Source organism: Spinacia oleracea, chromosome 5 (assembly GCF_020520425.1).
Source record: "Spinacia oleracea cultivar Varoflay chromosome 5, BTI_SOV_V1, whole genome shotgun sequence".
Taxonomy (NCBI): domain Eukaryota; kingdom Viridiplantae; phylum Streptophyta; class Magnoliopsida; order Caryophyllales; family Amaranthaceae; genus Spinacia; species Spinacia oleracea.
Genome location: NC_079491.1, coordinates 11,539,206 through 11,566,520, shown reverse-complemented (window position 1 = coordinate 11,566,520; position 27,315 = coordinate 11,539,206). Strand labels below are relative to the sequence as shown.

At 35.6% G+C, this 27,315-nt stretch overlaps 1 protein-coding gene across 1 annotated transcript; it reads right to left on the bottom strand.

The window, feature by feature from the left end:
- Positions 1-3,738: 3,738 nt before the first annotated feature.
- Positions 3,739-8,523, bottom strand: LOC110799868 (uncharacterized). The gene is made up of 3 exons (XM_022005136.2): positions 8,066-8,523; positions 6,727-6,952; positions 3,739-5,848 (listed from the first exon to the last, which is right to left on the bottom strand). Exons 2-3 carry the CDS (start codon positions 6,943-6,945, stop codon positions 3,938-3,940), a joined length of 2,130 nt encoding a protein of 709 aa, XP_021860828.2. The 5' UTR covers positions 6,946-6,952; positions 8,066-8,523; the 3' UTR covers positions 3,739-3,937.
- Between the last annotated feature and the right edge of the window lie 18,792 nt (positions 8,524-27,315).

Genomic DNA, 27,315 nt, shown 5'->3' with positions numbered 1-27,315 from the left:
AACACCGGGCATAATAAGTTATAATCAAACCCATGGGTTAAGCTATTTGGAGCCTGAGCAATAGTGAGTTTGTGGTTGCTCACAAGTAGAGCTGTCAAAACGGTTATTCGAATCGGGTTCGGATCTGGTCATCTCGGGTCTTGGATCATGATATGGCCGGATGTGTCCGTCATTTTATTATCCGGGTGCAGGCTCAGTTCAGGCCGGGTTCGGTCAGGTTGATTATTTGTCGGGTCACGTAGTGTTATTTTATCATTTCGGTATAGGTGGGGTTCAGGTCGGGTTTTTTCTAGTCGGGTACAATTTCGGGTTCGGGCCTTAACGAGTCGGGTTTGAGTCAGACTTGTAGTATTTAATTTTGGGTTCGGGCCTTAACGAGTCGGGTTTGAGTCAGACTTGTAGCATTTAATTTCGGGTTCAGATCAAGTTTGGATGGGATAATTATCGGGTCGGTTAAAATTCATGTCGGGTTCACTATCGAACACGGGTTAAGACCGGGCCCAATAACTATTAGGTCGAGTCAAGTTTCAACCTTATAATTAACTTTTATAAATTTGGTTTAACGCTTTTCACTTGTTCTAGATTAGGTAATTATAAAAAATAATATTAACTTGATTTAAGTTATTATTTAGTTAGCTCAATGACAAATCGTGTTGTCAACAGGTCGCGTAAAATCCGGTAAGGGGTTGTCACGAGTTGGGTCAATAACAGGTTTCATTGGTTATAATCGGTTTCGGGTTAACATCGGTTCGTGTGTTGAATCGGCTTCGGGTCATTTTTCGGTCTGGTCAGTTGACTCAGTTCTGTTATCTGTTATATTTCGGTCGGGTGTCAGGTTCGGGTTCGGGTCATACATTAACGGGTCGAAATCGGTCGTTGGTTTTAACGGGTTGGATACAGTCGGGTACAAGTTTTCTATTTTAACAACGCTTTGGGTCTCGGGTCCTTAAAAATACAAGTCGGTTTCTCGGGTCGGGTTTTTTGACAGCTATGCTCACAAGTCACAATGCTCTCTCTGCTCCTTATGAGTGAGATCACCATTGTAGATTGTGACTCTTAGCTTGCCCATGAGATATTGGGATGGGGCTGTGGTAGTGTGGTGACTGGCGGGTCATTGACATCCTCGGCTCACGTCTCACGAGCCATGTTCTAACGGAAAACAAGCAAAATTTCATGTGGTCCAAGTAGAAAGTGACATTTGTCTCCTATTTTTTGGGCTTTTCTTCTATTTGAGAGTGGTGGGTAACTCACCATTATAGTACAATAAAAAAGCGGATATTTCATGAAATACCCCCGAGTTTTGCCTTAATTCACCAAATGCCCATCAAGTTCCAATAATTCACCAAATACCCCTCACAAATGACTTAATACCCCAAATACCCCTCAATGACGTCATCATCCTCATAATCAACCAATTACGATCTAATTACTCACCTAATCCCTAATTAACCCCTCTAATTCCTAATCAACCCACCCATTAACCCATTAACCCACCCATTAACATATTAACCCACCCATTAACCCACCCATTTCTTTTTCTTTTCTCACTCCCATTCCTTCTTCCATTAACCCACCACCCACCTCAAGGATTTCCATGGCAGCCCCCCTTCTTCACTCTCTCTCCTCACCACCTTCCTTCTTTCCTGACCTTCCCATATCTTTCTCTCTCCCTCCTTCCTTCTTCCATTTACGACTAATTCACACACATTAATTGCAATCCCAACATACAACAAATCAGGTGAAGAATAATAATACCCAAAATCGAGCATTGAAGAATTAGGTGAAGAACATGGCTAATTTTGATGAAAATAAAAGGGGTTTTGTGCGAAAACAGTTGTTAAGAAAATTGAGTTTGGGATTGATGGAGGAAAGAGAACTCAACTTCGTTCATGTGGGTTGTTCTCTTCATTTCTTCTGGTGTCGATATCGGTTGTTTTTTTTGTGGTTCTGGGTTTGACGACGGCGGCGATTGTTCTCTTTGATTCTTCCGGCGTCGATTTTGGTGTGGTGTTGTCGGGGGAGGCTGGTGGTGTTGGTGTTGTCGGAGGAGGAGATCCGGCGTCGATTTTGGTGTGGTGTTGTCGGAGGAGGCTGGTGGTGTTGATGTTGTCGGAGGAGGAGATCCCGCGTCGATTTTGGTGTACGTGGTGTTGTCGGAGGAGGCTGGTGGTGTTGGTGTTGTCGGAGGAGTAGATCAGATGATGATGATGAGTGGCGGCGGTGGTGGTAATGTAGGGAGGGAGGACGTGAGGGAGGAGGAAAAGGCGAGGGGCGACAAATGGTAAATGGGGGCGAGGTGGTGGCGGCGGTGATGGGGTCGAGGAGGGAGAAAACGGGGGCGATGTGGTGGCGGAAGAAGGGAGATGAAGAAGGGGTTGTGGCGGAAGAAGTGAGAGGAAGAAGATGGGTTAATTAATAAAAATGGGTTAATTAGGAAAAATGGGTAAATGAGTGGGTTAATTAGATGGTAATTGAGTTAATTGAGGATGATGACGTCATGGAGGGGTATTTGGGGTATTAAGTCATTTGTGAGGGGTATTTGGTGAATTATTGGAACTTGATGGGCATTTGGTGAATTAAGGCAAAACTCGGGGGTATTTCATGAAATATCCGAATAAAAAAGTGATTCATAATAGTGACTCAAGATGATGGAAAGTAATGTAGATGAGACATAATTTTATGCATGATTATATGCAACCTCACCCTTACTCATGCTCTCTTAGCAAACACTTAGGTCTTAGAAGCTAAGGTGTGCGCCCACACAATCATGTAGGCAGTAGGCGGCTACCGTGTTGTGGCTAGACTTGTGCAGTTGTGCGTCTTGTGCTACCAGTAACATTTTTCAAAAACTGGAATATATTTTTCATCAATATTGTTTTATCGTTGTACTCCGTAGTTTATTTTTTGTTGATCAAGTAGAAATTTGAAAATTATAGAGATGGAAAAAAAAAACAAGTCATTTTAAAATATGGGTGATGATAAAGGTCACAAGTTGCGACAATTTTTAGTTGTCGCAATCTTACGTGTCGCAATTTAATTGGCACATATAGACGCCAGGTAGGTTATGCGTCATCAGAATATTTTTACTACAAATTCAATATTTTTACTATGAAAATAAGTAAATAAGGTTGTCGATATAAAGAAGTAAATAAATTAGAATATTAAGATTTCCTATCTTTTTTTGTAACATGTGTAATAGATTATATAAGTTAAACATTTTAGTTTCCAATTTAAATCATAACGCATAAGCATGACATGTCATCACTGTGACACGGCTTATATTTTCGTTAAATTATTTTTGGTAACTAAGGAAGCATATATTTATCATGTCCCGTGTGGCCGTGTCTATATATAAATGGAATGTCATTTTCCATGGTCGTATAGTCGATGTACCTGTGTTTGTATCTGTTTTCATGCACGATCGTCTTCTTGCCTTTATTAGCGTGATTTCCTAGCTGTTACAGTACAATAATTTGTTTTCTCCAACTAAAATAATTAGCATTTTAGATGTTAGAAATACAGTAGCTATCACTGTCTTTCCCTTTCCTAGTTTTGTGCATTTGCTTCTCACTTAATCATCCCTTTGGCAGTATTGCTGTAGTCTGAAACAGTCATCAATAGAAACAAAAGATTATGTACTACTCTAATCTTGTCTAGAATTAGACGAAATTATCATCTATCTTTCCAATTCAAAATTTACGTCACAAAAAGGCGTAATCAGTTATCAGACAGTCAGAATTAGAAAATGACAGTAGACAAAAGTACCATATCTATCTCATTCTCAGACATGGAAATAATATCAAAGCTCTATAATCCTCTTCTAAATGATAATAATAATCCTAAGTTAACAATCATAGAGAGGGTCATTCCAATCAATAAGAGTTATATAAATACATTTTGATTTTTGAAGTTGAAATCGCGTATTTCTTCTGTAAAATTATACAGCATACTCGAGCCATTTTGATAAAACAGATGAACTAGCAGGACTTCTTCGTCCTCTAGGCCGCCTGTTAACCTTACCCCAGCAGCTGATGAAGGTCCTCAACTCCGGTGGCCCTTCATCATCAAAAATCTGCTGTTTTGCCACCCGAGGTTTTCTTCCCATTCTACAGCCTCTCTTTGACCTACTTAGATGCCAAGGAGTACCAGCAGCTTCCATTAGCCCTTCCATCATCTGAATATCCTCTGTAACCTCGTATCTTGATAGAGAAGCAAGAGAAGGCAGAACTTCCCTTTGGAAATCCTTCCTCTTTGATCTCCTCGTTCTTCCCCTTCTTGTTTGGCATGGCAACAACATCGAAGAACAAGTCTCGTTTGGGATTTCGACATTGTTTTTACACATAAATTCTTCCGCTTTCATTTCAGGGAGTTCCAGTGTCATGGCCTCAAAATCATCAATACCGCAATTATCCTTCTCTAGATCCAAGGAAAGGGAACTAATTAACCCAGCAAACCATTCAAGATTCCCACTGTCAGAAGCTTCACATTTTTGCTTGTATAAGCTCTCGTGATATTTTGATGAAGAAATGGAAACAATGGCCTCGGCTGCAAGTTCCATAAAGTGGTCACCACCTTCTTCTGGATCATTATCTTCAGAGTCTCCTCCTCTAGGTGGCGACCGCTCCTCTACTTCTGGGCTAATAGGTGCCTCCAAATCACCTTCTAACGGAGTTTTATCCAGAGAGGATGACTTCGGTGATAAACCTTCATCATTCATACAATAGTTCAAGTTCAGCTGACCTGAGTTCTCATCCTCTGTCATGGGATCACATGGCAAGTTGATATCAATCATTCTGCATCTCTTGCTTTTTTTCACAGTTTCAGTGGAACTTCTGCTATTTGATGCATCGTCAGAAGCCGCGAATTCTGAATTTGAAATCTCAGCAGAGTTCAAATCAAAGCAATTTACATCAGGAGTTTTGCATTCTTTGGACTTGGAGTCAGAACAGATACTTCTTAAAGACTTCTCTACCTTAAAACTTGGACTACACCGTGGGCTAGCATCGAACCAGTTATTATTCAGTGGCCCTTTTCGTCTGCCACAGATTCTAGCACCTTTAATGTTGGAGAGTTGGTTGTCAAGGGAGGGAAGTGCTTGAACCACAAGAGGTTTCTGCCCTAAACAGGAAGGCTTTCTTCCAGATGAAGCGGAACCCACCACCTCAACGTCAGATTTAATCCTGTCAGATTGAACAACGGAGTTTATCGCCGGTTTATCAGCAACGGCACCATCTGATGTAGTATTCTTATTTTCCGGGATTTCCATGCAAGAGCTCATTACCTTATCCCCACCACTCTCTTCCAAATATGATGTTGCCAGAGGTTCATTTAAGTCAGCCAAAGTAGTTTTGGTCCCTGAAAATAAGCAAGGACTAAAAAGCTCTCCTTGCAAAATAGGACCCAATGACCTTTTTGCCGTGGAAGCCATTACACAAGTCTCGACCACGATCTTGGATCTTTTACTTGAAGGTAGGGTAGAAGGTGTAGGGGCCTTTAAGAATTCTGCATCTTCTAAAGATTCCTCTTCAAAGTCTTCATCACTGTCGATGTACATCTCAGCAGGAAGCTCAAGATCTAATAACTTTCCATTTATTTTCTTGCCCTTGGATTCTGTAAACTGCAGGTTAGTTGAAGTGCCAGCATTTCCTAGAGCAACGGGGTTGACAGACGTCTCATTAACGAATTGAAGACTATGAAGAGTAGTTTGACCAAATCTGGCTGAGATTTCTGCTGATGATGAATTTGAGCTTTGGCCCTCTAATTGTAAATGATTCGTATACAGTTCTTTGCTTTTGATTTCGACCATCAGTTCCTTCTGCCTTGCATAAATACGATGTAACTCTTGAACCTGGATATTCATCAAATTCAAGGAGTGAATCATCAAATACTCATTTGAGCTCATTGGTACAGTTAGCAACATCTAAAACAACAAGAAGGTCAACTGATAGTAGAACTAAAGTGTATTTCATCAAAATTATACGAGATATGAACGGCACTTTTTGAGATCTCAAACATGCTTATCAGTCCTCAAAAGATAAGATAGATTCAGGTAACTGCAAGGAATTGGAAGTCTTATTTTACTGTACAACAGACTTTTTTTTGTTAAGGAGTGTGGGGAGAAAAAGGTGAAAATCAGGAGATAATGCACAACAGATTTCTTGCTTCCCGTACATTTGACAACCGTTACAGTTTACAGACGTCTTAAAGTAGGAACTAAGCACACAGGGAATGCACTAAGCCATAATAAACAAGTTAATTACGCCCATCACTTAACAGCAGCTTGTGCTAAAAAAATTCATTAGTGTGCTAAAAATGATCTTCAAACTGTAAAATAACATTACTTTTATTTCTGTTACTGTGACAGCCTCAAGTTCTTTTGAATGGAACATCAATTCCCAGCACTGCGAGTGCTCCACCAGACGGCGTAATTAGAAATATATGTAAAATATAAATTGAAGTCAGAGAATCAGATAAGGTCATAAGGGTAATCCAAAAGATGACCAGAATCACATTCCGTAAAATAACCAATAGCCATTAGCCACAGTAACAAGCTCAAAGTTTATCCATTTTCATAGTTTATGTTATTCAATTTCAACATTGTATGGAAAGTTTATCCATTTTAATAGCTTATGTTATTCAGTTTCAACATAGAATCAAAAGCTTGAAATGGAAATTTACTTTACAAGATGGTAAAATGGCCGTCAAAAGTTAAGTGTTTTACGGTACCTGATCCCTGAATGCAACCTCGTGCAGGAGCATTGTCCGGCGCATTAATTCCTTGTAAGCGAATTGCGTGGGTGGAACTGGTAAAGGTGGCATATAATCGTTGTAGTGTCCACTTCGAAGAGTGACATTGCCATTATAAACAGGCGTAGCACCACCATTAGCGTCGGCGTTGAGATCATATCGTTGATGATACACCGGAAAGTAGCTCTGGCACTGCATTATTCCCCTGCTCACAACAATGTGCAATTGTGTTAAGTGACAAATAATCAAATCAAAAGGTCTTGCGCGCATAAGGTGTACAATAAACACCAAGATAACTTTTACCCATTTTTTTGTAACTTTAACTTAGTTTTGATTAACTTTTATAGTAGTAATACAATATTTATTGTACAACCCTTGTAAATAAGAATTTGTGTAATCAAATTCATCTGGAAACAAAGTAACATAAAGTTTGTGGTAATCATAAATTATTACTTTAAAGTAATAATTAAATCAAGCCTCATTTGAAATTCAAAATATCACACAAGATGTAATTTCTTCCAACAACACCCACAACTTTTAGATGAACAGATACATAAAAAGTGTAACACAAATCAATTTCGCCCTCCTAATTGATACTAGAAATTACTTGTCGGGTTGATAACGAATTTTGAACTAAATCTCAACTAAGGTAGTTTAACAAGATTATTACCTCTGTAGATGTTAAAACTACCAGATTGCTTCCAAAAATGGTATCCCACAAGTAGATTAATTATCTACTCATACTACAACTAATAATGCTTAATTAGAAAAATTTTATACATAATCTTCAAATAGAAAACCAAGGTCAAAACTGTAAATTGGCTTAAAAAAAAGAGAAATTAACAGAAAAAAACAAAACTACAGAATTTCACTATTTGAATACATCAATGGTAGATAAATCAAGTCTCAGAATTACAGATTTTTTTTTAAGAAGATTTCGTTTGATAAAAATGCTTAAAAATCTAGAAAAAATAAGGGAAAAAGAAAATCGAAAGAAAATTGAAAGAAAAAAAAAGGACAAAAGAAAGAAAGTGAACATGAAATTCTTTTGTACTAACTTTTTCAACAGATTCTTGACCATCAAATCTCAATCCCCACATTGTTTTGTTTCACAGTAGAGAGAAAGTTAGAGAGAGAAAGAGAAACTCCAAGCTAAAACTTAAATTCTGAAACAACAACCCAGTTCATGAATCCATTATTACCAAAACAAAAACTCAATTAAACAGCAAAAGAAGAGTGTAATCTAGATTAATACTATTTGACAAACCCATGATGAATTCAAATTTAAATAAGGAAAGAAAAATTAAACAGTTCTTACCTGAGATTAATTTGCTGCGAATATCTTCTTATGATTCAAGATAACTGAATTATTGAAGTGGGTATTTCTTAAAATTCAAGAAAAATGTTCATGAAAAAATCATGAAAAATAAAATGGAGTGGGTAATTTGTGATTGAATTGAGAGAAGGTGGGGAGAGAGAAAACAAAGTTGTAGCATTTGGATCTGCTGGGCCCACACCCAGTTTTCTCCTCTCTCACTGAAGAGAGAGAGGGGGAGGAAGAAGAGAGAGAAAATAGGAGAAATCTAAAGAAACCAACAAACTAGGAATGGAGGAAGCAAAGGACATATACTACCAAAATGCTTCCTCCTTTTTTTTATTTTAACTTTTATTTTTTCTTTTGGGATTTTCGATTTTTTCGTGTTGAAGAAAACGAGGAGAAAATAAAATGTAGAAAGAAAAGGGAAAATGAAAAGGGGGGAGGAAAAAGAAAGTGTAGATTCTCTTCTTGGTAGGATTACTTGTATTATTAATATAGTTGCTTTCTGTTGCAGACATATCATTACTTTCTCTCTCCTTCTGTCTCATGAAATTCAAGAAAGATTGGAATTTTTATTTTGTTAAGTTTTTAATCTGTTACTCCTTCCGTTTATTTTTATTTGTTACGTTTGGACTTTTACACAGTTTATTTACGTATAATAAAAATTCTTTTTCTTTTTTATTAAAGAATAAACCCAAGTACCTCAATCCACTAATCATTACAACAACCAATAAGATTATTTTATTTATCAAAATGAACCAATAATGGAAAAGCACACATATTGCTAACTTAACATATTTGGGAAATTATAAATATATTTAATGAGTTGAAATTGGACCAATTAAAAATAAAAGTTGGCACAAAGAATGACAGTATAATAAGTTTATAAAATGAAAGATTCTTTCACGTAACAAACATTGTGAAACACTCTAAAAGGAATACGTAACAAACAAAAAAAAAATGAATGGAGTAATTTTTAAAAAATGGTTTTAAATTTGTTAAGATTTTAATATTGATGGTTTTTTTTTTTTTTTTTTTTATGATAAAATAATGTGATTAGGACAATTCAGAACCAATAGGGAATAGGCCTAATAATCTGCGACAATTTAAAGAAAATCTCTCCTCAGACTATTTGCATTACTTCCACTATTTAAATTTGAGTTTTCTTCTTTCTACTAAATAAGAATGCTATGGTGTTGTACGGTTGTGTATTACTGTAGATGCAGAAATGATTTTGGCGCACCAGTGATTTTGACAATCTTTTATGCGACTATGTGAGTAGGGCAGATAAAAAATTCGTTTCTGCAATAGGTGCATCAAAATCAGTTTTGGTGTATCAAAACATATTTCGTAGATTGGATAAACTATTGTGCGGTGTACTGGTGTGCACTAAAATCACTAAGTGCGTACTCATACAAAATAGATCTGACAATACTAGGTTCTGAACAAAATTTCTAACTTGGAATTCATATTTTCTTAATTTGATACGTTCTAAAAATGATACTCCGTACAAATTATGTTGTTGGTTACTTCGATAAACTATTTGGGTGTTTGGTTATGAGCAACTTAAAACTTGGAACGTATAAACTATTATGTTCTTAATTTGATACGTTCTAACTTGGAATTCATATTTTCTTAATTTGATACGTTCTAAAAATGATACTCCGTACAAATTATGTTGTTGGTTACTTCGATAAACTATTTGGGTGTTTGGTTATGAGCAACTTAAAACAGATTTTTGCAGTCCGAACAATTTCGTATGAGGAGTATTTCATATACTGAAACAACTAATACCTAGTACAGTGTTTGACAAACACTTTTGATCCTTTATACTAAGTATAAACCAACTAAAGTAATTAGGTGGTAATAAAACTAGCTATTTACAATTAGCTAACAACTTGTACAAACATGGCAAATGTGCTATACCCGAGCAACCTAAAATCATTACATTTATTGCAATAAAATGGGATTCTGAAAAAATTATCTTTAATTCTTAAATGGACCTGACCCATGCTAAATTTATCGTGAACCATGCCTAAAAAAAATCAACAACTTGATTCTAATTTATTTTGACGTGTTTATTAGATTTTTTTTTCTTCTTTTGATGCAATATTAGAATTATTATAAAAAACAGTATCAAATTGTTGTCGCCAGTACATGTTGTACTGAATAAATAAATGGGACTGCAATAAAATGAGATTGTTACTCTATGGGTGGAATGTAACATAATTTTGATATGACTTACATTCTATTTTATATTTTATAGTTGAATTCACTACAAATGAACTTATGCATGGTGTGATACTTTGTTATTTTATAAGCATATTTATACGGTTACACATTGTTAAAATATTGATCTAGAAAAATCTAGATAATAAGTTTGTAAAAATATAGTAGTAAAAAGTATCAATGTAGAAAAATCTAGAAATATATGATTGTAAATTATAATCTAGTATAATCTTAGGAAATATTTAGGATATAGCTTAGAAAAATATAAATGTCTAGAATTATCCTAAAAAAATATAGATAAATGAGAGGAGTAGAAGAATTTTAAGGGCTAACACGGCAAAGGAAGATGGGGAAATCCTAGAACAAGAACTTCAAGGAGATAGCAAGATTTTTGAAGAAAAAAATGGTGAAGAAGATTTATTTTGAAGAAAAATTTGAAGTTTGCTAATGACAAGAGCATTAGAGGGATGGTTGGTGACATGAGCACCAAAATTTGAAGAAAATTTTCAAGAGATAACTGGTGACAATGTGCATCAGTGAGATAGTTGGTAACATGGATACCAACAAGAAGATCATCAAGATTAAGAAAACGTATTGAGAAGATGGAGGTTGGTAACACGGATACTGACATTTAAATCAAAAGTTCATGTCCAGTGGTGGTTGGTGACAAGTGCATCAACGAGATTAGTTAAACAATTAAACTAATTAGTTAAGTACTAGAATCAATTAATTAATTTTGAAATCCAATTAGTTAAGCAATGCAACTAATTAGTTAAGCAATGAAACTAATAAGTTAAGCATCAAAACTAGCTAATTAGTTAAGTAATGTAACAAATTAGTTAAGCAATGTAACCAATTAGATATGCAGTGGAACCAATTAGTTATGCATTGAAACCAATTAGTTATGCACTTTAACTAATTAGTTAACCACTGAAACCAATTAGTTAAGTCTGAAATTCATTTAGTTAAGCAACGAATTGAATCCAATTAGTTATGCAACCGAACCAATTAGTTAAGCACTGCACGAATTAGTTAAACAATGAAACTGATTAGTTAAGCAACGAAATCAATTCGTTAAGATTTTATGAGTTTTAGTTAATAATAAGTTTGTTCAAAATGACTCATAAATTTAACTATTTGTCTTTATACCTTAATTATTTTTTTATTCAATTAGTTATGGTTTTATTACTTTTAGTTATGTTTTACACTAGTTTAGGTAGTACCAACAAAAAATTTGAAAAAAAAAATTAAAAAATGATGATGTCAGCAAGTGAATAAGTAGCTTGATGAAAAGTAACTCGTCTAGAGTCTAGACCTATAAAAGTAACTGAATTTATAAATAGAAATAACCAATTACATATATATATAGAAGTAACCTTTGCTAATTTTAGTAGTAGTTGTGTCTAATATTTAAAAGTAACACCATCGACATACAAAAAGTAACCCTAGTAAAATATTTAAAGTAACATCCTAATGTTTGAAGTGAATAAGTAGCTTGGTTAAAAATAACTCTTCAAAAACTATAAAAGCAACTGAAATTATAAATAGAAGTAATCATTTACAAATAGGTGTAACCTTTAGTAATATTAATAGTGATAATGCCAATTGTTTAAAAGTAACACCATTAATAATTCAAAAAATAACCCTAGTAAAATACTAAAGTAACTTCGTAATGTTTTAAGTACGTGACCAATTAACTGGATTAAAAATAGTTATTAATTATTTAGTTATTAGTTATTAATTATGAATTATTATTATTATTAAAACTTATCATTTATTGTAATTATTTAGTAATCATTTACAGATTATTATTATTATTATTTGTTATATAGTTATATAGTTATTTAGTTATTAATAATTATTCTTTAGTTATTAGTTAACATTTATTATTATTATTTATTATTATTTATTATTATTATTTTTTAATTTTTTAATTTATTATTTTATTATTTATTATTCATTATTCATTATTCATTATTCATTATTTATTATTCATTATTCATTATTCATTATTCATTATTCATTATTCATTATTCATTATTTATTATTTATTATTTATTATTATTATTTATTATTTATTATTTATTATTTATTATTTATTATTTATTATTATTATTTATTATTTATTATTTATTATTTATTATTTATATTTATTATTTATTATTTATGATTTATTATTTATTATTTATTATTTATTATTTATCATTTATAATTTATCATTTATTATTTATTATTTATTATTTATTATTTATTATTTATTATTTATTATTTATTATTTATTATTTATTATTTATTATTTATTATTTATTACTTATTACTTATTATTTATTATTTATTATTTATTATTTATTATTTATTATTTATTATTTATTATTTATTATTTATTATTATTATTTATTATTTATTATTTATTATTTATTATTTATTATTTATTATTTATTATTTATTATTTATTATTTATTATTTATTATTTATTATTTATTATTTATTATTTATTATTTATTATTTATTATTATTATTTATTATTTATTATTTATTATTTATTATTATTATTTATTATTTATTATTTATTATTATTATTTATTATTATTATTTATTATTTATTATTTATTATTATTATTATTTATTATTTATTATTTATTATTATTATTATTTATTATTATTATTTATTATTTATTATTTATTATTTATTATTATTATTTATTATTATTATTTATTATTTATTATTTATTATTTATTATTTATTATTTATTATTTATGATTTATTATTTATTATTTATTATTTATTATTTATTATTTATTATTTATTATTTATTATTTATTATTGGACCTCAAGTTTGGAGAATAACTCTCATTACCATCTTAACCAACCACTAATTGTTGTTTATCCATGCACATTAATTTATAAATACGTGTTAACACGAAGTCTAAAACATTTAAACCTTTATGTTACCTTTTAATTCTTATAGACTATATTGGAATAAAAATAACAAATTAAAGCATTAGGAAAACCATGAATTAAACAAGACATCTTATCATAAGTCTCATAAGCATCAACTATAAAATGCCCTGCATATATCTAATTTTTTGTTTATTAATTTGAAGCACTTAGTTCCATTAGAAAATAAATTAAATGAATTGTAAGATGATCTAATTGAAAAATTAATTGACATGATAAATGACACAATGTACATCTGTAGTTGATCAACTTAATGAATCTTTTCAATTTTATGGTCTATACATACTTTGGTCAAATATTGAGGTGAATTGAGAAGAATATCCATATTCAATTATTTAAAGTAACAACCGGGGCATCGCCCGGGCCACACACTATTTATATGGTAAATGTAGGGCATTGCAAAGAATCCAAGGAAGCCTTTATGTGAAATTCAGAAGAAGGGAACAACTCATAGAGGTGGATTACATGGCAAAGAAGGCCAAGGCCCAACTGAGTTTGTTGGATCAAGGCGTTGATATATCCTCCCCACCATGTTTAGCTAATGATATCTCTATTGACAGTGAAACTTATTTTTTGGAAGCATGGTTGCTTCGTAGTAATGCTATAACTGGCTGTATTTTTACCTCCGTAAGGAGTGGGACTATGTGAACAAACTCTAGATAACATTTTGATGTTAAGTAATTAATGAAGTAACTCTTTATTACCAAAAATAAAAAACAAATGACAATGGAAAAAAATAAACATATAAAAAAAGAACAGAAAAAATAAGAGAAAAAAGGGGGAAAAAATTTGTTGTTGCTAGGGATTTAACCTTGACCAAAAACAAATAAAGTTCAATGCATGGAATACCACTGAGCCAACCAACATTTCATTTTTTTTAATTTACCCATTTCGAATATAACATTTGTTTTTGGGCTTTTGAGCCGCGCAAATGAGAAACTAGTGTAAACACGTCACACTATCAGTTGATGGTGTGACGCGCCATACAGGAGACATGCTGATTTTACATTTACCATTAATAACTACTCCGCAACATTTTTTACCTAATTTTTTTGTTATCACATGGATATTCTTGATATTTATTTCCTTTCTTAATGTTTGTGTCCAAGCTAAATTGTGCAAGTGAAAAAACGGAAAAAAATATATAAATAGTGCAGAAAGTTAATACGAAGTACGGTGTATGAATGTACTTGTATGATGCATCTGTCGTAAAACAAAAGAAGTACTTTGTAGTAAATTACTGTAGACGTATTCTAATTTTGGGTTTTTTGGGTAAGTTTTGTTAAGTAAAGAAGGAAGTTCTATACTTTACCAACTGTTCACAAACAATGATATGATTTGGTGTATTTTATTGAGCATGGGCTTATTAGAGAAGGCACAATTGGGTCCCGCTGTCAAGGGTCCAGGTACCCCATTTGAACAATTTTATAAATTTATAGTATAGTCATGCAAGGATAATGCGCACATTCTTTAATCACAAATCTGCCCCTTCTATCTTTTTAAACAAGAATAACTTTGAAGTTAACCCCTTCTCTTAAACTCTCTTTTTTTTTATTTTTTTGGGTCAGATAAGAAAAGAAATGCATACAAGAATGGTTGATTAATTGATTTTTTTTTTTTGGTAGGAAGAGTAGGGTCAAGCCCTTGTATTAATAATAAAAGAAACACACCAAACAGACCAGAAAAATCACACCAAACTGAAAAAGATACAAAACCAAACAGTAAAATAAATAAAACAGAACAGCAGAAACTAAACAAACACCACAGTAGCCATCCTGCACATACAACAGCAGTACAGGTACACTGCTCACACTTCAACTAGACCCTATCCACCAGCACCAAACGGGGTCTAGCTACCCCACTGAGGTCCTCCAATAAAACGTCTTGAAGATCCCTCGGGACCGCCTCAAATATCACGAGCTTTTGGTCAGAATTGACACCGAAGTTAGCTAACCAATCCGCCGCCCGGTTAGCTTCCCTATAACAATGACCAATTGTGACCTTCCACCCTTGACGGGAAATCAAAGCTTTGCATCTTCTTATAATGTGAATAAAAGGGGAGTTAAGAGGGCAATCCTCCAACAAAAAACGCACAACCACTTCCGAGTCCACTGTGAGTTGTATCAGACGATGTCCTCCATGCCAGCAAACCAGCAAACCCTGTAGTACACCAAGTAGTTCAGCTCGAGTACAAGAGCTCACTCCACAGTTCATTGCAAATACTTCGTGAACCTCTCCCCTATGACCTCTCACAATACCACCAGCTCCACTCAATCCCGGATTCCTTTTGGAAGCTCCATCCGTGTTCAAACGCACCCATCCCTCTCTAGGATAATTCCACCTGATATAGACCTCACTACGTTTACGCTTGCTGCCACAGTGATCCTTCTCATCCCTTTCCCAGGCCCTTTTTATATCCCCCACTCTGGCTAGAACAAAGCTCACTTGGTCCACTGGTATATTAGGCTCAACATCAAAACATCTCGCGTTCCTCCACTTCCACAACCACCAACATGTTGTTGCAAAGACTCTAGGCCATTCCTCACCCCTTCTCAAGCCTGCTGCCCCAACATTGTAAAACAACCACTCTTTGAAAGGCATACCAACCAAGTCTCTACCCACATTCCAACCCAACTTACGCCACACAACCACTGCAGCAGGGCAATAACGCAGCACATGTTCTGCACTTTCCTCTACATAGCCACACATTAGACACCTAGGATCATCAGTCAAGTGCCTAAGGAACCGGGTAGCATTGGACATAATCCTCTCCTGACAAGCTAACCAAAGAAAGAACCTGATTCTTTGTGGTACTGGTGTTTTCCATAATTCTTTCCACCCTTTCAATAAGCCTGGATTAGGGAGTTCTTCTCCTTTCAAAATCTTCATAGCAGACTTTATTGAGAACCCACCAGATGGTTCCCCATTCCAGTATACCTCATCTATCGCCTCCTCATCCTCAGTAAGCTCAAAAGAGGTAATTGATTTGAGCGTATCTACTGGAAGGAATTCTGAAAAAACGTCAAAACGCCATCCCAACTCTCTATCCCACATCTCCTCTACTGTAGCATCCTGTACCTCCAGTGGTGGTTCCCTAATTGCAAGCTGTAGTAGGGGCTTAGAAGTAGCCCATCTATGGTGCCAAAAGAAGGTTTTCCTCCCATTGCCCACTGCCATATTGATCCCTTGTTGGACCACATTAATGTTTTCCACAATTCCTCTCCATGCATTAGACGAATCAGACTTAGCTTTGAACATATCAATATCACACCTCCCTTCGCAATACTTACTACGTAAAACTCGAGCCCAAAGTGACTTCGGTTCAGCCAACACCCTCCATCCCAGTTTAGCAAGAAAGGCTGCATTGGCCTGTCGCATAGAACGTAGGCCTAATCCACCTTCCCCTTTTGGTTTTGTTACTGTATCCCAAGAGACAAGATGTATCTTATTTCTATCTTCTGTACTTCCCCATATGAACTTTCGTGCTTGTTTATCAACTTCATCACAGATAGACCGTGGTAGTCTTGTTGTTTGCATAGCGTAGAGTGGTACTGAACACAGAGAAGATTGAGCTAGAGTCACCCTTCCTGCCATTGATACACATTTTGCCTTCCACCCAGCTAGTTTGTTATTGATTCTGTCTACCAAAAATTGGTAGTCTGCCTTCGAAGATCTCCCATTTATTGTTGGTACACCAAGATAACGCCCCAAGTCCTCAGTAGCCTCCATTGCTAGGGTATCACAGATGATGTCCCTAGTGTCAAAGTGGGTATTATTTGAGAAATATATACGAGATTTCTCAACACTCACCTTACTTCCCGAAGCCGCACAGAAATCCTCAAGACACCTCTTCATAAATACCTGCCTGCTCCTTAGTAGCTTCACCAAAAAGTATCAAGTCATCTGCGAAAGCTAAATTGGAAATTTCGGGCCCGTATCTACTTGCACGAACTGCCTTCCACTCCCCCAGCTGCATACTCCTTTCTATTAAGTGCGTAAGCCTCTCCATACAAATGACATACAAATATGGAGATAGAGGATCTCCTTGGCGAATTCCCCGTGAAGGTGTGAAACTGTCAGTAGCAACTCCATTCCATAGTATCTGTAATTTTGCAGTAGTAATACACAGCATCACCAAGTCAACCATCTGTTGTGGCAGCCTAAGTTCAAACAAAGAATCTCTAATAAAGGACCAACGTAATCGATCATAAGCCTTCTCGAAGTCTATTTTGACCGCCATGTACCCCACACGACCTTGTTTCCTCCTCATTGTATGCAACATTTCTTGAACTATAATCACATTATCTGTAATTTGTCTTCTTGGCACAAAGCTACACTGCGTAGGCGAGATCAAAGAGGGTAAAATAGGTTTCAACCGGTTCACTAGAACCTTCGTAACCACCTTGTATACAATATTACATAACCCTATGGGTCGAAAATGGTTTGCTTTTTGAGGAGTTTCCATTTTAGGTATAAGAACAAGGAAGGCGTCATTTAACCCTTCTGGAAATATTCTCCCTTCAAGCACCCCCTGTACCATACTTACCAGATTAGGACTCACAACATCCCAGTACGTCTGATAGAAGATAGGCTGAAATCCATCCGGCCCCGGAGCTTTGTAAGGTTTCATATCCATAAGAGCAGCCCGAACCTCACAAGAAGCGAACGGACGCTTTACGATAGCCCAATCTTCCTCTGAAACTAAAGGGAAATAATCTGCTAGCAGCTTAGGATGACTCACCCCAGGGCTTTCCTCTTGGAACAAGCTCGACCAATAATTCAAAACAATGCTCTTAATCTGACCACCATCCGTCAGCCATATCCCATTATCATCTTGGAGTGTCTCAATTCGGTTGTGCTTGCGCCTTATAACAGTAGACAAATGAAAAAACTTCGTATTACAATCTCCATCTCTTAACGCATCCAACCTTGATTTTTGAAACCACAAAGTTTCTTCTTGTTGAAGAACTTTTTCCATCTTAGTCTTCAAAATCCCTTCTAGTTTAACTAAATAATGCGGCCCTCCGTTGGCTAAGGCTCTTTGTACCCCCTCCAACCTAGCCCACAACTCTGATTTTTTACGGAAAATGTTGTAGAAATTAATTTTACTCCACTGCTCCAACATTCCCGCAAAAACTTTCAGGAAAGGAACCAAAGGTTCCTCTTTTTTCCAATTAGCAAGAAGGAACTCCTCAAAATTTTCTTCACTCATCCAAGCCGCTTGGAACCGGAATGGTTTAAGCACCTTGGGGATAGGGGCAAAACCATTCGTACTAATCAAAATTGGACAGTGATCCGAGCTTACCTTAGGTAGAACGCGAACAGCCCCTTCCTCAAAACGTAGTCTCCAGTCTGCATTAGCTAGTCCACGATCCAACTTGGCTGATTTAAAGGTAGCTGGTGAATTGCCAATAAACCAAGTATGCCCAGGTCCACTACTTCCTAAATCGATCAAATCATTATGTTCAACCCAGTTCGAGAACTCCCTACATCTCCTCTGCATTTCTGACCCATTAACTCCATTTCGTTCTTCAATAATCATAGTGTCATTAAAATCTCCTGCTAGCAACCATGGCCCAGAGAACCTCTCCTTTACACCTTCCAATTCCCTCCATAAATCCTTCCTTCTACTACTGTCAGGACTCGCGTATATTGCTGAGAACACCCATGGTGCTTCCCCCAATTTCTCCACTTGCACAGTAAGGTGTTGAGGATGCCTACTAACCTCTGATACTGCTACACGGTCCATCCTCCAGAAAAGCCATATACCTCCACTAAAACCTTCTGCCTCTACACGTAGTTGGCCATCAAAGCCAATCCTATCACATACAGTCTGAGCTTGATCTCCACTTAAGTGCGTCTCAACCAAAGCTAACACTGTTGGGTCATTGATACGTACTAACTCTCGAATAATCGCCAGTTTGTTACCTACACCCCTCACATTCCATACCATAATTTTCAATGACATATTAAACATCTTAAAAATAGGGTAACGATCAAAAACATTCCTAGGAACGTTTGGAAGCAGCGCCATGAACGCTGTCCTCAATGCCTTCATTGGTTGACCCGTCTCGACCGGTACCTGAACTGTTGCTAGCATCTCCGGAGGATTGTGAGCCGGAGGGAGAAACGAATTCACTTGCAGTAAGACCTTGTCCGCTAGGGGATGGATTGTAACCATTGTTGGTCCCTCCATCTGGTACCCTATGAGAGCTGAGTACTCCGTGGGCACCCTGACTTCCAGAGTGGTTGGAATTCGAAGAGCGCTCATTCTGCAAAACTTGGACACTTTGATGGTTGCTCACCCCTTCCTGCCTTCGATTTACAACTGACGAAGGATTTAATGCTCTAGGAGGAAAATTTTCTTTTCCTGACAGAGGTCTAACCCTAGTCGAGTGAGAATTATCCTTATTAAGGTTACGAAACCCAAAACTCCCTCCCCTCAGCCCTAAATCGTTACTAAAGTTTAGGGTGCTACGGGTCTGTTCTCTAGATATTTTATCTTCCAAAATCCCTATAATGTCCTTCCTAACCTTATTCTTTCCTACTCCATACAGGATAGTCCCTTGATTCACCTTCCTTAATTCCATAGAATTCGTACCGCCAAGGTCATCTGTTGACTGGTCCAGGATATTTCCTTCCTCTTCTGATTTATCTTTGTCCACCATGAGATTTTCCTCATTATCTTCTCCTTCCACCTCGCCTAAAATTACGGCACTCCTAATGGAATTTTCCATTATCTCCATATCTTCACCCGTAATCACAGCCGTATTATTTCTTTCCATAACAAATTCATCAGACTCCATAGTTTCCTCTACCTCCAGGACATCGAACCTAGACCCACTGGGCGCTTGCTCTCTTTGTTGACTGTGGGTTAACGAACCCCCACTCTGGGCTTGAGCCTTACTGTTCTCTCCAGCCTTCTTACTAGCTGCATTTTCCCCACCTGTCTTCGAGGCTTGACCATTAGACTTAGCCTTCTCCATATTTGTCTGCTTACGATTCTGGTCCTGCCTGGTTTTTGGCACATACTTCCTTGTAGGTCGTTGCACTAACATCCAAGTTCCATATTTCTCCTTTTCATCTACTCTACTCTTGGCTATTCCAGCCTCCTGGTTAGTTTTCTCCTGCTCTGACCGGTCGCTTGCATCCCCCCTTATAACACCCTTGCTACTACCCACATTAAACGAACTGCAGTCCCCCTCCTTGTGACCAAGCTTCCCACACTTAAAGCATATTTGCTTTAAACCTTCGTATTGAATTATCCAGACTCTACCATTTAATCTAAATTTTGACAGAAGGGGCTTTGTTAAGTCCACCTCGATACTAAACCGAACATATTGGCCCCTATCCTTAGACTCCGTATTTCTATCAATTTTGATGACCTTTCCAATACGAGACCCAATCTTATTCAAGAAGTGAGTATCGAAATATTCAACAGATAAATTCGGAATACGAACCCATGCCGTTAGCCTCTTAATCGGTTCCTCATCTGGAACAAAATTCGGAACCCACTTTCGAATAGTTAAGTAACTATCTCCAATCATCCACGGACCTTGAGTAAGTACGAAGTTATAATCATCCATATTATTAAAACGAACCACGTAATAAGCATGCCCTACATCTGTTAGAGCAATTTCCCCTTTGAGACTCCATTTGAGACGAAGCCGTCTAATGAAAACCTCATAGCTCAAGCGCTTATCGAATAATTTGACAATTAGCGCTTTCATCCATGGCCTCCTCAATCGACGCTTTTCCTCTCTTGTTAGAAGAATTGTCGGACAATATACATCCTCGACCTCCTCAACTTCCGCCAGATCATCATCCGAAGCAAACTCTTCCTCCTCCTCTGCATCTACCCCATACAAAGGATTTAATGCACTTACACCTCTAGTTGCTTGTACGTACGAGGTAGGTTGTGACCTAGGCGCCTCCATCTCCACTTCTTGTGCACTTGGCACCATTTCAACATCAGAAGAGACCCTTGCCTTTCCTTCCTCCAATAAATAGGAGCCTGCTTCATTTCGCTTGAATTTCTTGTTCGATCTGCGAAGTAGATCGTTTTCCTCGCTAGAGAGACCCTGTTCTCTCCTTTCGCTCTCCATTTTAGTTCTATGGAGTATTTTCAATTGATAGTACTATATTTTTTAATTTTAGGCATAGTGAGTCTAGCTATCAAATGAGATTGTTAACATTACTCGTATATGCCTTGTGCAGTTCTATTTAAATAATTTTTTAAAATTCATCTAAAATATTTGAACTGAACTCAATGAATATAATTGTAAACAAGAGAGTAAAAATTACTGCACCTATTTAGAACTTATCTTTAATTATAAGATGAAAAAAAATAGAACAGTGATTATTACTAAGTGTATATTACATCTTTGTGCGCCCAAGCTAGTCATCACTCATCAGTCATCAGTGATAGTCTAATTTTATTAATACTGCAAAACATCAACCACATTTAATCATCATAAGTTATTTATCATAGTTTGAGAATATATCAAGATAATGTGTAAAAGCCCGTCAAAAATAAAAATGTGTAAAAGTCGGTTGTGCAAAAAATGTGGCAAATCAGCCCCATAACTTAAGGGTTATGTACAAATGAACCCTCTAAGTTTGACATGTAGCAAATTAACCCCACGACTATCATACAAAGTGTAATTTTCTACCTCGTGTCATTTTCCGACCAAAATCATCCAGAAACCATAATCCTTGGGTTGGTTATCATTATCATAAATAATCAATTGTCTTTGGTGATTAGAAAAGTTACTTCGTACATCACTGTCTATACTTCATCAGAATTTGGCTCAAAAGTTCTAGTTATCTGACTTATCTCCAGTAATTTACTTAAAAAACGTTAGTAAACTAGAGAGCATTAAATAGTACTCCCTCCGTCCCGGAATACTCGACCCAGTTTGACCGACACAGAGTTTAAGGGACTTGAATTAACTTATTTAATTTAATTGGTAGTAGTTGATAGTGTGGTATTATTTTAATGTAGTTAGTGAGAAATGGGTAAAGGGGTGGGGTTGGGGGAGAGTATGAGTTGAATTTTTAATTATTTTTTGTATGGAGTAGGGGGTAGGTGGGTTAATAGGGGTGGAGTGAGAAATAATATAATATTGTTAGAATATTTCCATTTTTAGAAACAGGTCAAGTATTAAGGGACGGCCCGATAAGGAAAATAGGTCAAGTATTCCAGGACGGAGGGAGTATTTCAATTCATATACAACCGCTTTTTTTAAAAAAATCCGGGGGCTGCCTCCACCCGCCCCCTAGCTCCGCCACGGTTCATTGACATTTCTAAACATTAAAAAGGTGACAGAGATTAACAATGATTCTACTTGTAACTTTATTTGAACGAGAAACAAAGAGATTATGGGCACTTAAAGATAAGTCACCGCCTACGGAAATCGGTTTTTGCTCGGAGTTCGAGCGCTCGAATTGCCCTAGTACGTACGTAGTATCAATGAGTAGCTTGTAAAATATTTCTTTAAATGCATTGTTTTGACTTTGATGTTGAAATCAGCAAAATAGTGGAAGATCATTCACAGAAAATGATAAACACATATGGCTTTAACGACAACCTAATTACTACGGGTTAAAAATTCCGTCGCAAAAGCCCTTTTGCGACGGGCTAACAACCAAACAAAGACGGGAACAACCTTAGCAAAATGTCTTTTACGACGGGGTTTTTCATTAACGACGGCCCCCTTTTATGACGGTTCGCGACAGGAAATCCCGTCATTAATCAATGATTATTGGCCTTTAACGACGGGATTTCCCGTCGTTAATGATACAACTTTTTGTAGTGTGGTGTTTAGTAGCTGCTATAAACTGAGCAGCTTAGGAAGAAATAGAATAGAAATGCTGTCATTGTTTCTTTGATTACAAGCTAGAATTGTGCCAAGTAATTTAGGGAAATAAACCTAAGAGCATATATATATACTACAAGGCTGATATCATGCCTTAACCAATCAAAGAGCAGCAACTCTTCTTACGATCAATCAGAAGGCACTAACAAAATGTGATGCAATAATCTAGTTGGCAGTGTTTGTTACAATTCAGTTACGTGGGGAATAATCTGGTGTTGGCAAGTCCAGCATTGTAATGATGAGGTTGATCATTTGCTTGATGTTGTGTTGACTCTGTGGAGTCAACATCATGCTATCAAGCTGTCCAACATACTATTTAAGTACTATTTTGACTTGAGTTTTTTACAAATATATAAAACCAATTGTTATTAGGAAAAATGTTGTTGGATTAGTCACAGTACATATGTTCATAATATAATTTTTTGTACTTTCTACAAATAGAAATTAGAGATATTTATTTATCCAATAATACGTATATTGGCCATTACACAAATTCTTAATTGTAAAAGTTAACTCAAAATACTTTAAAGATATCCTTATATATGTAAAAATTACAGAGTTTTTTTTTTTTTTTTTTTTTTTTGTGAAATACCTCTAAGTTTTGGCGCAATTCACCAAATGCCCATCGACTTTCAATAATACAAAAATGGCCCTAAAACAAAACTCAATACCCCATATACCCTTACTTTTAAGGTGTCATTAGTGCTCCATTAGCCTAAATTTGAAATTCACCAAATATCCCTATTTCATGTATTATTGACAGTCGATGGCCATTTAGTGAACTACGCAAAAAACAAGGGGTATTTCATGAAAAAACCGTAACAGTTATCTATTACGTATCTTTAGTGATTAAAATTTTCATTTTAAGAAAAATTATTTAATCAAAATCATAATAATGTATAAAATTAATCATTTAACCATTTAAAATGTTTATCTATTATTTTTTTTATAATATAAAAGTTGATTAAAATATATTAAAAGTTACAATAAATTAGATAAAAGTGTAATAGTTATCGTGGTGTACGATAAATCAAGCAATACAATTTGGGCTATTATTTCCCCTTCAAGTGATGTAATAATTTTTTTTATATATAAAACAAAAACAAATATAGAGGAAGTACTTAGAATTTTCTCCTTGGATAAACGCTGAAAGTAACCAATGTGGCGGTACCACCTCGATCAGTAAACTGTTAAAACTCCGTATTTCATTCACCTGCATTTGTCATCAGAGTGAAATTACAACGACCGGTATTACGGTATATGTCATAACGTCAAGAAACCCACTCCAGCAAAACACCAACCACAATCTCCGCCCACGGTCCGTTGTCAGAAATTCTTACGACGGCAGCGTTGATAATCAAGAACGCAGCCCTACCTCCGCCACACCGCCCAAGTCCGAGAGATCGAAGCAAAGAAGCCATAACTGAGGGAGTACGTCAGCTTCTTGTCTAAGGCGGAGCAATTCTACTCTTCCAGGCGATCCACCACATCTCCGTCAATCCCGAAATCTGTCTCGCCGGAGAAGAAGACGATGACGAGAAAATGTCTCCACTGTGGGGTCGAGAACACGCCACAGTGGCGGGAGGGGCCTATGGGATCACGTACGCTTTGTAATGCTTGTGGGGTGATGTATAAAACAAAGGGTGTACTTCTAGCCGAGTATAGGCCCGTTAATAGCCCCAGTTACTCCAATGAGGATCACTCCAATTACCACCGGAAAGCGCTGGAGATGAAAGAGAAGAATAACCTGCACAAGGGTGTGCTACCGGTGACAATAAAGAAGAAAGAATCGACGATTATGGGTCAACCCGAATCAGGCAATTTGCCGCCTCACCCGGTTTGTTACAAAACCTCTTTCTCCGACCTAAAAGTTGTTAGCCAGCGGAAGGCATGTTATTTAACTGAAGACGATGATGCTCTGTACGTGAGGGTGGATATGCCAGGGTTGGGCAAAGAACATACCAATATCTACCCGGAGGACAATTACACTCTGATAGTAAAAGGAGTCGGGGGAGGTGGACAACTTGGAACCCAAGTTGAAAGATAAGGAAACTTGTGTTATTACTTACGTTGCTAAGGTGACTTCACTGGAAATGTACAAGTACAATTACACTCTGATGATGATGCTTTGTACTTGAGGTTTGATATGCCAGGGCCCAGCCGCCCAGAGGTGAATGACCCCGAAGGTCCCTTCTTTTCCTATAAGTACAGTACGTACTATGAGAGTAGGAGTAGTCCAGCTCTTGGACGACTCGGAACCCAAGTTGAAAGATGAGGAAACTTTTCCTATGATCTACACTGCTCATATCACTTTACTGGATATACAACAATACAATTTTCATTCAGGGTTCAAGAATGAACCCCTATGTGAAGAGGTTGTCTAGAACATCTAACCAACGTCAATCTTTTACAAGTATTATAATTATGTACATAAAATAAAAGTAGATTTTTGACATATAAACCGATCATTTTGGTATGCATACATAAACTGTCAGCTCCATTCTAAGTCTAACTTTTAAAATTTTATGTTATGTCCTTATTTTTCATTATTTTCTCTTAATTTTTCAATACCACATTACTACCTCTGTTTCAATAAGTTTTTTACACTTACCATTTGCACGCACTCCAGTGCAATATTTGACTGTTAATATATCCAATTCTGTATGGCAACAAAAATATGAAAAGTTGATATTTATAAAATACATTTCGGGATGAATCTAACAAGATATCTCATGATAATTTTTGATAGATATAATAGTGAGAATTTATGCTCAAAGTTTTAATTTTTGAACACATATTCCAAAGGGTAAAGAATTTAATGAAACAAAGGTAGAACAAAGGGTAAAGAATATTTAATGAAACGAAGGTAGAACAAAACTTGAATTTTTTTTTTTTTTTTTTTTTTTTATAAAAAACATTATTTTAATAAGTTAGTGTTGGACTAACAAAGTAAGAAGTATTTAATAAAAATTGTGCATTGCACGGACCTAACCTAGGAGGAAGTACAAATACATATCAGATATGTATGGGCAAATACATATCAGAACAAAAGACAAAATAGGAAAAAGGACCAAAAAATAATTAAATGGTACTTTTCTAAACACAAATGGTACTTTTTTTTTACAGAATGATACTTTTTACATGAATGGTACTTCCTTTTTTGTCTTTTAGCTATTTGTCTTTTAGTTGATATGTGTGTTTCTACACATATCAGATATACGAAAAAACGACCCCCTAACCTAGTTGCGACAAAAATGAAGTTGACAATTAGGGTTACCGTACTATATCATCATACATAACATGACTTTGTGACCAGCTCTGATCCCATCACTGACTTTATTCGGTGAACAAATGCATGCTAATCTTTATATATACTACTAAAGCACAATTTTTTTTCCTCCAAAAGAAATATTTTTTTGGGTCAAAATGAGTTACTACATAAATTAAACATCAGAATATACAGCAGAATAGTTTGTGATGAACCTTGTGGAATAAAAATACAATCATTAATGGCACAAATACTGCTTAGAGATATTATTTCCAAAAAAGAAATGTCATTTGAGCTAGATATATCACTAGAAATGCAAGTGTAACACCCTAATAATTCCTTGCTTTTTATAAAACATTTTCCAACTTTCTATATCCGACAATATTTTCCGATACGTACATGCAATGTTTCCGTTTCCGGCAACATCTACGACTTGGATAATATTTATATTTCCGTCATGATCTATATATATTTCCGTTTCCGGTAATATCATCATTTCCGGAGCATTCTATATTTTGCCTTTTGACGATTTCAGCTCCCACTGGAACCGAGATCCGTCGTTTCCGAATGTTCATAAATAGATTATTTATTTCACTTAAATACTTTATCCGTTCACGTATTATTTGTGTGACCCTACGGTTTCAGTCAAGAGTAACTTGTGAAAATAAACAAAATCGATAAAGTTAGTACAAAAAAGACACTTGGTACATGTACCCAGCTCTAAATAACTTCGTACTTAAGAGCGAGTTTATTAGATTAAGGAGTATGAGTTGAGCTGTTGAGTGAGTACCAAAGAAATATGCAGTGAAGTGTTTAGATTAAGTCTCAATAAGACTATTGCCCTTGATAAAAGTAGTTTTTTTTGGTGTGAATGACCCTTGATAAAAGTAGTTGACAAATTAGTTAAAGAGAAATT

Excerpts from the sequence above, each read along its gene's own strand:
- LOC110799868 (XM_022005136.2), bottom strand. The coding sequence starts at position 6,945 with ATGCAGTGCCAGAGCTACTTTCCGGTGTATCATCAACGATATGATCTC. Across the intron at positions 5,849-6,726 it reads AGGTTGCATTCAGGGATCAG|GTTCAAGAGTTACATCGTAT; the intron begins GTACCGTAAAAC and ends ATGAATATCCAG.